Source organism: Protomyctophum parallelum, assembly GCF_964188405.1.
Source record: "Protomyctophum parallelum genome assembly, chromosome: 20".
NCBI classification, from domain to species: domain Eukaryota; kingdom Metazoa; phylum Chordata; class Actinopteri; order Myctophiformes; family Myctophidae; genus Protomyctophum; species Protomyctophum parallelum.
Window position 1 is genome coordinate 13,221,627 of NC_139718.1, and position 12,227 is coordinate 13,233,853.

Consider the following 12,227-nt stretch of genomic DNA (forward strand, 5'->3'; position numbering starts at 1 on the left):
ATTTGGGTGTTTGCGCTGTGAGTGAGGTCCTTCTCCATGCACTATAGCCTACAGAGATTACAGCTCAATGCGTGAGAGGGAAACCTGATTTGTTTCTGCCTTAGTGATCTCCTGTCCAAGGCTGCTGGAATAATTTCATTCATTGATCGCTTTCCGTTTCTCTAAGTGTATGTGTTTTGTGTAGCAGTTGCCTGTATAGTTTCCATAGACTGTAGCTGATAAGTGTTATTGTATCAGCTTGTTACACAGTGTGTTACTGATTACTGATTTCCCACGGTGGTTTTACAGAACCACCAACACCTATCCTATTGCCATAATGCTGTGTCCACAAGATATCAGTCATCTCCATAGTACTAAGCTGCTTATGAGAAGACACCACATAACCCTCAACCCACATAACCTTTCCTGGGCCCACCATACCCCCTGTAGGGTAACCTGTTCCGTTAACCTGCCTACTGTATGTCCCATCCCTAATCTGACCTGGCTGCTGAAAGTATTGTATGTAAGGGAAGAAAGCTAAGATGGCGGTCTTGAGAGTGAAGTTTACCAAGACCAAGAGGGACAAGCTGGCCCAGGTGCTGTGGATACTGAATTGGATCTCGGTGGTCACAGGTGTCATCCTGTTCAGCCTGGGGCTGTTCCTGAAGGTGGAGATCGACAAGCGCTGGGAGTTGATGGCCGAGAGGGACATCCACTACGTCCCCAACATGCTGATCGCCGTAGGTCTCATTGCCTGTGGCATCAACTTCCTGGGAGGGAAGATCTGCTACGACTGCGTGGACACCACAATGTTCTTGCGCTGGAAACTGATCATGCTGCCTTACATCATATGCACCTTCTTCTTCACGTTCTGCGTGCTGGTGGGGGCACTGATGTGTTACGGCATGCGCAGTGAGCTGGAGGAGTCTCTGACCATCGGGCTGACAGAGGCCATGAGGTACTACAAGGACACTGACACGCCAGGCCGCTGTTTCGTAAAGCGCACCGTGGACCTGCTGCAGATAGAGTTCCAGTGCTGTGGCAACAACGGCTTCAAGGACTGGTTCCAGGTTCAGTGGGTCAGCAATCGCTATCTGGACACGTCCCGCAAGGAGGTGGTGGAGTAAGTACAGTAGTCTACACATAATGATCTCAGCTGATAGAGGTGGACAGTGGCTCAGTGGTTAGTGCAGTCTCTGACTCCCATGAAGGTCCTGGTTTGGAACCCTCCTGGTGCCTTTCCAAAATACATTAATTGTTAAAAGACATGTAGCGTACTGTTTGTTAAGGACACATACTCATGAGTATGTCACTGGCCTTACTGGTTGTCATTGTCTACTGCTCTCAATATTTAGGAAGGGTTCAATGCAGAAGACACATTTTGGTTATATACAGTAGTAGTATTTTATAACTAAACCAGAGAAAATTCTTAATGTCACATGAATGTCCTTTCTAATACATAATTGAGCCTCTTCCTAAAACATATCTTATCTTCATCTTTCTGTAGCCGTTTAAGAAGTAACGTGGAGGGGAAGTACCTATTGGACGGGGTGCCCTTTAGTTGCTGTAATATCAACTCACCTCGACCCTGCATTCAGCTGCAGATCGCCAACAATTCGGCCCACTTCAACTACGAGTTCCAGACAGAAGAGCTGAACCTGTGGATGAGAGGCTGCCGTCACGCTTTGCTTGACTACTACACTCACATCATGCAGTCCATCGGCCTAACAGTGCTCATCATCTGGCTGTTTGAGGTGAGTACATGCAGGGAGACATAGGAACAAGCTGTTGATTACAGAATGTAATGTAATGTGAATGAATAATAGTGCAAAGTATACATTTGGCTTAATTCTTACAAAGATTTGCATTCTGGCCGTGCTGTCACTCTCACTGCGGGGAGAGTTTGAATAATGACTAATCCCTGATTAAACCTAATTTGTCAAATTGTCATATTAACACCAAATTAACACCTTCCTTCCATGTAGCACTCTGTGTGGAAGTCCCTGTGTCCCCTATTGAGTTGCATACACAGCGTATGCACAAGTGTTGATTAATCAACGCTAAAGAAATAGTGGGCACTACAGATTTGTATATATGTAGGCTTATGCCAATATTCCGGCAATCCTGTCAATGTTGTGTCTCTGTCCCTGTTTTCAGCTTTCAGTGTTGACAGGAGTGCGCTATCTCCAGACATCCCTGGAAAACGTGCTGAGACAGGGAGACCCCACCTCGGAGTCAGATGGCTGGCTTCTGGAGAACAGCTTTGTAGAAACAGCCCGCTCAAACTTTAACATCATCAAGAATCTTGGCAAGTGCAACCAGATAGACACAGCCAACAACGGAGACCCAAACATAAATGTCCCTTGCACTTCTACAGCTCACTATGGTCCAGACAATGTGCCACCAAAGCAAATACCTGTAGCCAGTTGATCACTACTCAGAGAACTAAACCCCACCCAAAGACTGCATGGGAGAAGAAGCCGACTTGGCTCAACTACCCTGACTTTTCCCTGCCAAGGCCCCCAAATAGCCACGGCCTCTGGTTGTGGCGCCTATTGCGAATTGGCTTTTGAAAAGAAGAAAAAAAAGGGGGGGGGGGGGGGGGGGGAATTAAGAGAAAAAAAAAAGGATCTACTGTACATAAGCTCTGAAGCTCACAACACATTATGAGTTTGTAGATCTGCTACCATAACCGTTTATTCTTTACCATTCTTTGTTGTGCATTTTGCAGTATCAAATCAAGAGATAAACCTAAGTGATATCCATCCAGAACATACTGTACTGTAAGTATTTTGTAGAGGAAATTTTAATACGGTGTATGAATGAATGATGTGTACATATTTAGGCTATACAAGGGAATTCCATTGCTCTCTGTTGAAGATAAAAAATATTCTAGCATAATCTATGAAGAGTATTTGCCTTCAACCGAATAAGGGCAGCATCTCTCAGCCAATATTTCATTGGCTGGTTTGTTGTGCTCTAATGTCTTGTTTACAAATGACATCTTACTGCCTTTAAGTGTTGGAATTTCAGAGCAGATGTTTTTAAGTATCATGGACTGAGTTTATAACTGTATGTTGACAAGTGAAAGTTGGTAGGAGGGGCTGAAATTGGTCTCTTACAATTTCTTGCCTCTTTTCACTTGACCATAAATGACCTTATGTTAATGTAAAGTGTAATCTGAAAGAGTAGATACTTTACCTAGCCACTAGGTCCCAGCATATACAGATTCAGGCATGGGATCGTTTTTCCATGTAACGTCTAGCTAAGAAATCCTTGTGGGGCCTTGAAGGACAGAGTTGAATTATATGTTGTATTTTCACTGATTGTCTTGAAAGTCATTAGGCCTTTTCTTCTCAAGATCTTAGGACCTGTTTCTCTTCATTTCTACATGCCTTAAATACCATGAACATTAAGCAGCATGCTATCAACATCCTAGAAATAGTAAAGCTATAATTATGCACAAGCTCTCTATGGCTAATACATTTTCCTCTATATTCTTTACTTCAAATAACGTGTTTAAAGGTATAAGGTCTACTCCACAAATGTAATATTTCCCAATCGGGAGAGCAGCACTGAGTAGCAGGACTGTTCATGTTCTCAGAGTTAATTAACACTTTTACAATGTATGATTTAGTTATACTAGACCTGTATGCGTGCCTGTCGCAGTCGGCCACCGGCCTACTTGGGAACGATGCAACTTGGGAACCTAATGATATACGTTGCCATAGCACCCGTTTTTACTGTCAGCCGGTGTCCCACATAGAGATCTGTGTATGTGCCTGTGTGTGTGAAGAATGAAAACTGAAAAGTGTTCTTGGCAATCAATTGGGCCCACTGGCAGAGCCTGATTGGTTGAGCCTCAATTGGCTGAAGCAGAGGCTGGAAATTGCACAGGTGAAAAGAGTTGGCCTCATTTTTTGATTGATTGAAATATTTATTAACAGTTTGTAGAATTTACAGTACATTTTAAGCACAAACTCAATACAAAGACTGTCAACTGTGAGTGGACGACCCAATTAAGCATTACACTTGTTTACAACAGGGTCCACATTGTTCAATTCATCAAAACATTTAAAGACATACAGACATTTAGAGACATACAAATAGACATTTCTATGTAGCTAAAGTACAGAACAGGAATTCATCATATGGGAAGCAAAAAAGGGAAAAGATACAATATACAGTGAGGGAAAATGGGGGGGGGGGGGGGTGGGGGGGGATTCAGATTTTACAGAGGCCAGTTTCGAATTGCAGCCATCCGTAGGTGCCCTTTGAGAGCGGTTTTGAAGGAGTCAAGGGATTCACATGTCTTAATGACTGTTGGTAGGGCGTTCCACATTTTGGTGGCATAGGAGCGAAAAGAATTTAGTCCCTTGTTTGTGCCGAATCTGGGTTGTACATGGTTTGTTGCACTCCCTCTGGTGTTGTGGGTGTGGACTTCGTTTACATTAAGGAAGTATTTAGACAGGTACATGGGTATCTTGGTGGTGTATCGAATCTTGTGGACCAGACCCATTGCAAGATGCTGTACTCTGTCGTCGACCCTAAGCCATCCCAGCCTGTCAAAGTGGGCAGGGGTGAGGTGGGTTCGGGGGGTGAGGCCAAGTAGGAGCCTGACCAGTTTGTTTTGGGAGGTCTGGAGCCTTGTTTTAAGGGCCTTTGAGGTGCTGTGGTACCAAGAGGTGGATGCATAGTCAAAGAAACCTTGTACGAGGGCTCCTGTTAAGGTCTTCAAGGTGTTTTTGCTGACCAGTGAGGAGATCCTGTAAAGGAATCTTGTTCTTTGATTGACTTTTTTGATTACGTTGGTGGCCATTTTATCACCGGAAAGATTGGCCTCCAGGATGGAACCTAGGTAGGTAATTTCATCTTTTCGTGTGATAATATTGTCACCCACTCTAACCAAGAAGCCATCTGCCTTAGGCATTACAACCGTACACACACGCACACACGTACGTACGCACGCAGAGACGTGGCGCATTTATAGTAGGATTCGTAAATTAGACATAACACTAATATGTTTTCACAATATCCTATAATACCCGATTTACTGGTCAACATTACATCTCGTGCCTCAGCAATGCTAAACCATAATGGTCTAATTAGCCGAATGTTTGTTACTGAATATTAACATATTGATTGTAAACATTCTGTGCCAATGTCGGCTGATTCAATTGCTATAACTACTGTATGAACTTTGTTTTGTGAGGATTACTGTAGGCTATATAGACCACCAGTGCATTGCAAACCAGCTAGTGCACTGGCAATTCTATACTTATTCAAATTATAGAATGACAAAGCTTTCAACAAGCTGTACTGTGCATGTCTTGGATGCTGGTAAGGAGGACTCAATTGCTTTCTAGTTTCCTCTTACAAATTTTGTTTTTAATTGAAGAGTATGATATGTGTCATTGTTTGTGGTAATAATACATACAATAATACAATAATTACAATACGGAATAAAATAACAGAAAGCCTTCAACAAGCTGTACTGTGCATGTCTTGGTGCTGGTAAGGACTCAGGGAATAACTTCCTAGTTTCTCCTTACAAAAATATTAATTAAAAATCACACCCGTGTTAACGGAGTGGTGCAACTCCCCTCTCCCCCCTCCTCCTCTCTCATTAGCAGGCAACAGTGCAGCACTCTGTTTCTGGCACAACAGCACCCCTACTGGTACTAATAGTCATACTGGTGCTCATTAACGTCACATAGGCGGACACATAGGTGAACCAACACATGAACACGGACATTGCTGTTCCTCAAAAATGAGAGTATGGTTAATTGATACTTTTAACCACACGGCCACAGAGCTGCAGGTTCCATAAAGGTGTAGGCTGTAATAGTACATACACAAAGAAACAGAAGGTAATAGCTAATTCTTTTATTTCAACAGTCAGTTATATAGCACTGTTAGGCAACGCAAAAAGAAATTAAAATATGCACACAAATTCTTTGTCTTGAAAAAGGTGATGTACATTTGTGGAGTCAGTAATTCGAAATAATATACTGTCATATGTTCAACAAATCATAATGTATTTGTATTAAATAGAATATATAAGAGGTAACTTTCTTAATAAATTCAATTACATAATCATAGTGTATATTTATTGTAGTTACAGTATGTTGACAGGAAGCCTTTTCCTCTAGTTGTGTCCAAGCGTAGCACAGTATTTATTTGCATTGGTAAAGTATTCGACAGTGTTCCCTTAAATATCGTGTTAACCCATTCTGAACGGGCACCCATTTTGGTGTCAGCATCATGTTATGCTTTAGCTATTGAAAAATAGCAGATCTACAAGCTCATATCGCGCCACCGAGTGGCGCGATACGAGCTTGTAGGTCTGCTATTTTTTGAAAAATCGAAGAACGACTGACATTTTTAGAATCTGATCTCAGGTCAGAATGGGTTCATCAGACCAGTGTGTGTCCGGCGGAAACCTCGTATGAATCTGATCTCAGGTCAGAATGGGTTAAAGATCTAATATTGGTGGACATCTGATGAGTGAATGATCAGGGATTAGTCACCTAGGTGCTCTCAAAGGGCCGTTCTCCCACTGCCATACATAGTACAGACATTCTCATAGCCTTTGGGTTGCCATTCAACTTCAGATCGCGTAATTTCAAGTTGTAAGCAGAACTACAAAAACATTAGATAAAATTGACTGGGACAATACATCTTTAATACACCTATAGTGGTTGTCTGAATAATTTTACTTAAGCTGTACCATTCCCAAGTATTGAAATATGGACTTTGAAATGTTTTATCTATACATCTTATATGCGTGTGTATATACTGTATATGTCGTGTGTGTGAGTGCAGGGTGTGATTTGTGAGCATAGTCAACCATCTATACAGTATATATATAATGTATATATGCATGTGTGTGGTGGTCAATAAAATGTGGCTCTGCCATTCGGACCATCAAACCTGAAAAAAAAAAGTCACAAAAACAAAAAGGTATAATCCAGATCCTTCACCATACCATTTCTGAAATAGTCTCTGCTCAAGACCTCAAAGTCCTCAAGACCGTAAAACAGCAGAATTCCATATTTATAACTTACGTCTAATAAGTTTCAACACAAAATTCACAGCATTATGAGAGTAGGGTAGAGAGGCTGTGTCCGAAATCACTCACTACTCACTGTATAGTAAATTTGCCATTTTGTAGTACTGTCCGAATGTATTCATACCGTACTCATGTCATACTGTACATAGTGAACTCATCGTATCCCACAATGCATCATGAAAGGTGGCGAACAACCAATGGCCAGTAACCAAGCAATATACTGTATACCATCATGTATTGTCCTGAAAGACAAATGCCAAGATTTATCTGGCATGTTTTAATTGCGATATTAAGTGTCCGAAAGTGTCTTCGCAGATGAAATTACTATAGTCCTCTAATCTAGAACTCCCTATAGTAACCAGGGAGTAGCGAATGAGTGATTGAGATCAGACAGATTGATTCACATACATAACTTATAAGCGACATATTGGTGTGTAACAGATTTTTTTCTTTATTTGAATGAGCCTCTTTGGAAAGAGCAATGTAGGAGAAACTCATCCTCACAGCAGACAATCAAAATAAAACAAGGCGACTTGGGTTTATTCACTCTTCGTCCTCCTCCCCCTCTATCAGGGCTTGACATTAACATTAACTTGGACAAGCACATTTCCCATTCACTTGTCCGGGCACAAAAGTCACTTGTCCGGAGCACGAGCACACACACATTTATTTTAAATCAACTAATTGTAAGTGGGTTTTGGTGAATACATGTTTGAATATTAGAAGAAAATTCTCAGTTTACAAGTTAATAGCCCAAGAATGTCTGTGATCTTACATACATTTCATGCATTCCAAATCCCAAAAACACAGCCATAGATCGGTCCTCGGTTAGCAGACTGACGTCGGCATTTAAACTTGTAACAATGCGTGTGTACTCACCCAATAATTAAGACTTGGATTCAGATATTGTCCTCTATTTTCATATCCATTTCAAAGTTCTGTCAGTAAACATGTTTTAAGTAAAATATCACCACTTTTCCACGAGATTCACAAAGACAACATTATCTGTCAACGACTAGGCCGAACCTGAAATGACTGCTGGACTGAAAATATGAAAACTTCCTAAGCAGAAACATATGGGGCACTCAATTAGCCCTTCACTAAATCCCACCCCAAAAAGCAATTGTCCAATGACAATCCAAATAGTTTAGCAACAGTTGCTATGCAGGTCAAGCTTTCTTCGCTGCTAACGTGCCTATTGGACAAGGATGGGTTGGGGAGGGATTTAGTGAAGGGCAAATTGACAGGTGTGTTGTGATTGGTGTGTGGTAATTGATCAAACCACCTGACAATTGTGTGCCCCATACATTTGTGCAAGGAAGTTTTGATATGTTCAGTCCTGCACTCATTACGGGCCCCTCACTGGAGAGAATGTTGCCCATGTGCAGCTTGTGGAAAAGTAGAGATATTTTACTAAATACACTTTTTCTGCTAGAACTTTCAAATGGATATGAAACTACTACTAGTCCCCAAAACGTCCAAAATAATTAATATTGGGTGCGTACACATGCAGTGCTACAAGTTTAAATGCTGACGAGGTCAGTCTGTTAACCGTGCACGGATAGGACCGATCTATGGCTGTGTATTTGGAATACATGAAATGTATGTAAGATCACAGACATTCTAGGGCTAACAAGTTCACAGAAGTCCATCGATCGGCAGGCATACTTTCTCAATAGGCTGGGGCCGTCTATTTGCTGAATAGCATATTGTCGTAATTCAATTCTTGATTTGATTTTAAAACATGTTTTAAATGTTTTGTTTCATCATCGAGGCAAAGATTGATCGCTCATTTATCAAGAAGAAATACGTAACCAGATGGCCAGTAGCAGTTTAAAATAAATAAATAAGTGATGTAGGGTAGTTTTTCCCTTTGAAAGTAAAGAAACAAGCCACAGAATAACACATGGTTCAGGTTTCTTGAAACAGAATGGCGGACAACAATATTGGAAAGGTAATTAATAGGAAAGCCAGAGTCACTTGTCCAACGGACAAGTATATTTTGAATGTACTTGTCCGGACAACAGGACAAGCCTTCATGTCAAGCCCTGCCCTCTATGCTCAGCCCCAAGCTACCAGACTTCTTTCTGGGGATTCGTCAGGTCTGTTTGGGCTCCAACGATCTCAGAATAGAGGACCGTTTATGTGAGTGAGCATGCTTGCCTGTATGTGTGTGTGTGTGTGTAAGGAGCATTGCAACAGACCGTGCTCTATGGCTACCCAACATAACCAGGGTGATCCTCAAAACATCTGCCACTCGAAGGCAAACATAACATTGACCACCTCCAGGCTGCGTGCGATTTCCTCCAGGATGCAGTGCTGTTGCCACAACTGGTGGAGCTTCCTGTAGCGTTCTGGGCAGAGGTGCAGCGGGTTGCCCCTTCTGTGGAATCAAAAAGACAGTAACACATTCAGGCCCTGAGTACTACCCGTCACCTAGAACTTTTTTGTTGAGCAATCCAAAATGGATGTGCAACAAGGTATAAATTGGCATTAAGGGTTTTTATGGCACAAAGACTATACCTCAGAAATGACCAAAATAGCATTCAACTTTATTTCTGATTGCTTTTAGTCTCTCAGCTCTGACCTCGGTCAAACCAGAACTACAATAACAATGCAACAACCATACTGAAAACATCTTACACAAGCTGAGGGTCCGTCTCCCCATAGTCATCAAGGTAAGGAGCAGGGTAAGTGCTTCTTCGTGTCTTACTTGACATCAGTACAACCTCACACTCTCTTATCCTGTACAGACATGAACAAATTAATTAATTAAACAAAAATCAGGACAACAAGGCTTTAGAAAAGAATGTAAGGTCCATAGGAAAAAGTAGAGGCAAGCCGTCAAATGTCACCAGTCTCCTACTTCTTTGATGAAAAGCTCAGAAATGTAAAATAATGTGTTAATGCATACAGTAATTGACCTTGACGACCAAATGGCCTCATGTGATTTGATGATGATGATACAGTCTATAGATACAAAGCAGACTGAGTGACACACACAGGTGCAAAATCTTAGTTCCTTGACCTACCTGAGGAAAATTCCCACTCCGGCACCACAGGCGGCAGCATGAGCTGTGCACGCTCCCACATCTTCCCCGTCCAGCTGGCTCTGACAACACGTGCTCTGAGAACACAGCATGGCGCCACAGAACAGGCACAGCGTGGGATGCTTCCTCTCGTCATCAGTAGACTTGGGACACCTGAGGACGAGTGATGGGTGAACATCTAACACAGACTATTATGTAACAACGGTAATACAAGTTAAAATTAATTAGTTAATTATCACTTACTGAAAGTGACTGGCTTGATTGAGGAGAGCGCTATAATCCTCAGGAAGCTCAATTAAGTGATTCCTTCTCCTGGGGTAACTGGAAAAAATACATTTGTAAATCAAGCCTATTGATTTACTCTGCGGACATTGTACAGCAGGTCAAACGCTGTGCTGAGCTGACACCCCTGTTTGTTTCACTTGTGCTGTTCACATACAGTCCATCATCAAGACAGCACGTCAAAGCAAAGAGCTGTTGAAACAACACTGCATTCTCTCTTGCACAATGGCTCTAATCAACACGCTTTTATTTCCAGCATGTTCAAAATAGGACAGATGTGCCCATCAATGTCAGAGCCAAACATTTGGTTGTTTAACCACTTAACAGTGTGAAAATATCCAATCGACAAAGTATGAAGGCCTAGGCTGTTGAATATTTGCCTACAATGACGTGCCCAAAATAGGGATGCCAGGGTGAATGTGGTTAAAGTGGAAAAGATAGGATTCATAGCTTGACACCTGGAGATGTGTGCGGTTTGAATAAGTTGTAAGCCTACCTGATTGTCTGGATTTCCCCTTTCAGGGCTTTGGTTACAGCTGGGCTCCCACACCACCTAAAGAACAGAAACCCTCATTATAGCAATGTCCTGCTTTTGTGCAACAAATATTAACCATGAAACATCAAATACCTAAACCTCTGCAATACATTCGTCATTAAGTCGAAGGCTTATTGAAGGCCGTACAGCCATAACTAATCACATGGAATAAAGCTAAATTAAATCTCATGACTGAAAGTTTATTAATGATGTTTAGGTATTATCATTCTTTGTTGCTGCTATTCTACATAACAGCCAACCAGTTGAAGAAATAACAGAGGCTTTAAATCTTTGCTTTTTATCACATTTCTGAGACCATTCATGTCATGGAAGATATACTCAAATACTCGTAATAATCTTAATATAACTAAACCTAATCGTAAAATAACTAACTAACAAAAATAGAGAGACATGCTTCCATATAAGACATGTTGGCTTCTATGGAATCCAAATGACTGAAATCAGTCTTGACGACTGAGAACTTTAATCCATGTAATCATTGATGTATGATGTTACCTCTCTAGCAGTGGATTAACACTCTCTCTATGCACTTGGAAGAGCTGGAACATATTGGAGGGTAGTGCCAGGTAATTGCACAGCGCTTCCATCTGCCCTGAAGAGGTAACTGTAAAAGGGAGACCAATTAACATCTGACTTAAACAAGACACTGGAATGGTCCTTGTAATAGATAGCAATAACAAGGAATTATCTACCTGCAGCGCTGGAGAGCTCCTCTGGTGGGGGCACTCCTGTAAGGCCATTGAAGAAGAGCGCAGCACATCGCAAGAAAGGCACAATCCCTCGTCTCACCCTTTCTGCCACAGAGCTGCCGGAGACATCCGAGTTCAGTCTGACAAACGAGAGAGCAGAACAAAACGTCAAACTAAAACTGATTAAGGTTATACTACACACAACTGACTACAATACATGCAAAGGCCTTGGTTAAAAAGGTAGGGCGAGTGATTTTCTTTGGTTATCCGTTTGGCCGCCAGGATTAATTAATTATTCGCTGTAATTGAAGCACACTCCGTTTCATCCTTATTTTGAAGAGCCAAAACCCTCGACCGGATGTTACCTTTGTTACTTAAAACTGTGTGTGGTGTCCATATCCGGTCTCCCGCTCTGAGTTACCGCGACGATTACAGCGTTGGCTATGGGCCGTCGAATAAACCTTGTTTTGAGCACAAATGCCACCTGGGACAAGGAATTGGATATAAAGGCGATCGAAAGAAACGGCTACAGTGTGTGCAGTTCAAGATGGCGTGCTCCATTGCTGTTACAGAAAGGCTACTACAGAACGCCACAGTCT

At 41.9% G+C, this 12,227-nt stretch overlaps 2 protein-coding genes across 2 annotated transcripts in view; one reads left to right on the forward strand and one right to left on the reverse strand.

Moving 5' to 3' along the window:
- Positions 1-521: 521 nt before the first annotated feature.
- On the forward strand, positions 522-2,409 carry prph2lb (peripherin 2-like b; the record flags this gene model as incomplete). Its single annotated transcript, XM_083791930.1, has 3 exons — positions 522-1,102; positions 1,487-1,733; positions 2,137-2,409. 3 exons carry the CDS (start codon positions 522-524, stop codon positions 2,407-2,409), a joined length of 1,101 nt encoding a protein of 366 aa, XP_083648056.1.
- Positions 2,410-7,482: 5,073 nt separating this feature from the next.
- ubr1 (ubiquitin protein ligase E3 component n-recognin 1) overlaps positions 7,483-12,227 on the reverse strand; it is a 35,198-nt gene continuing 30,453 nt past the window's right edge. Inside the window, exons 41-47 of the mRNA XM_083792271.1 lie at positions 11,632-11,768; positions 11,435-11,543; positions 10,880-10,936; positions 10,345-10,422; positions 10,084-10,254; positions 9,695-9,796; positions 7,483-9,434 (exon numbers count right to left, since the gene is read on the reverse strand). Coding sequence (XP_083648397.1) covers positions 9,293-9,434; positions 9,695-9,796; positions 10,084-10,254; positions 10,345-10,422; positions 10,880-10,936; positions 11,435-11,543; positions 11,632-11,768 — 796 coding nt within the window. The 3' untranslated portion in view covers positions 7,483-9,292. The remainder of the gene's footprint in view (positions 9,435-9,694; positions 9,797-10,083; positions 10,255-10,344; positions 10,423-10,879; positions 10,937-11,434; positions 11,544-11,631; positions 11,769-12,227) is intronic.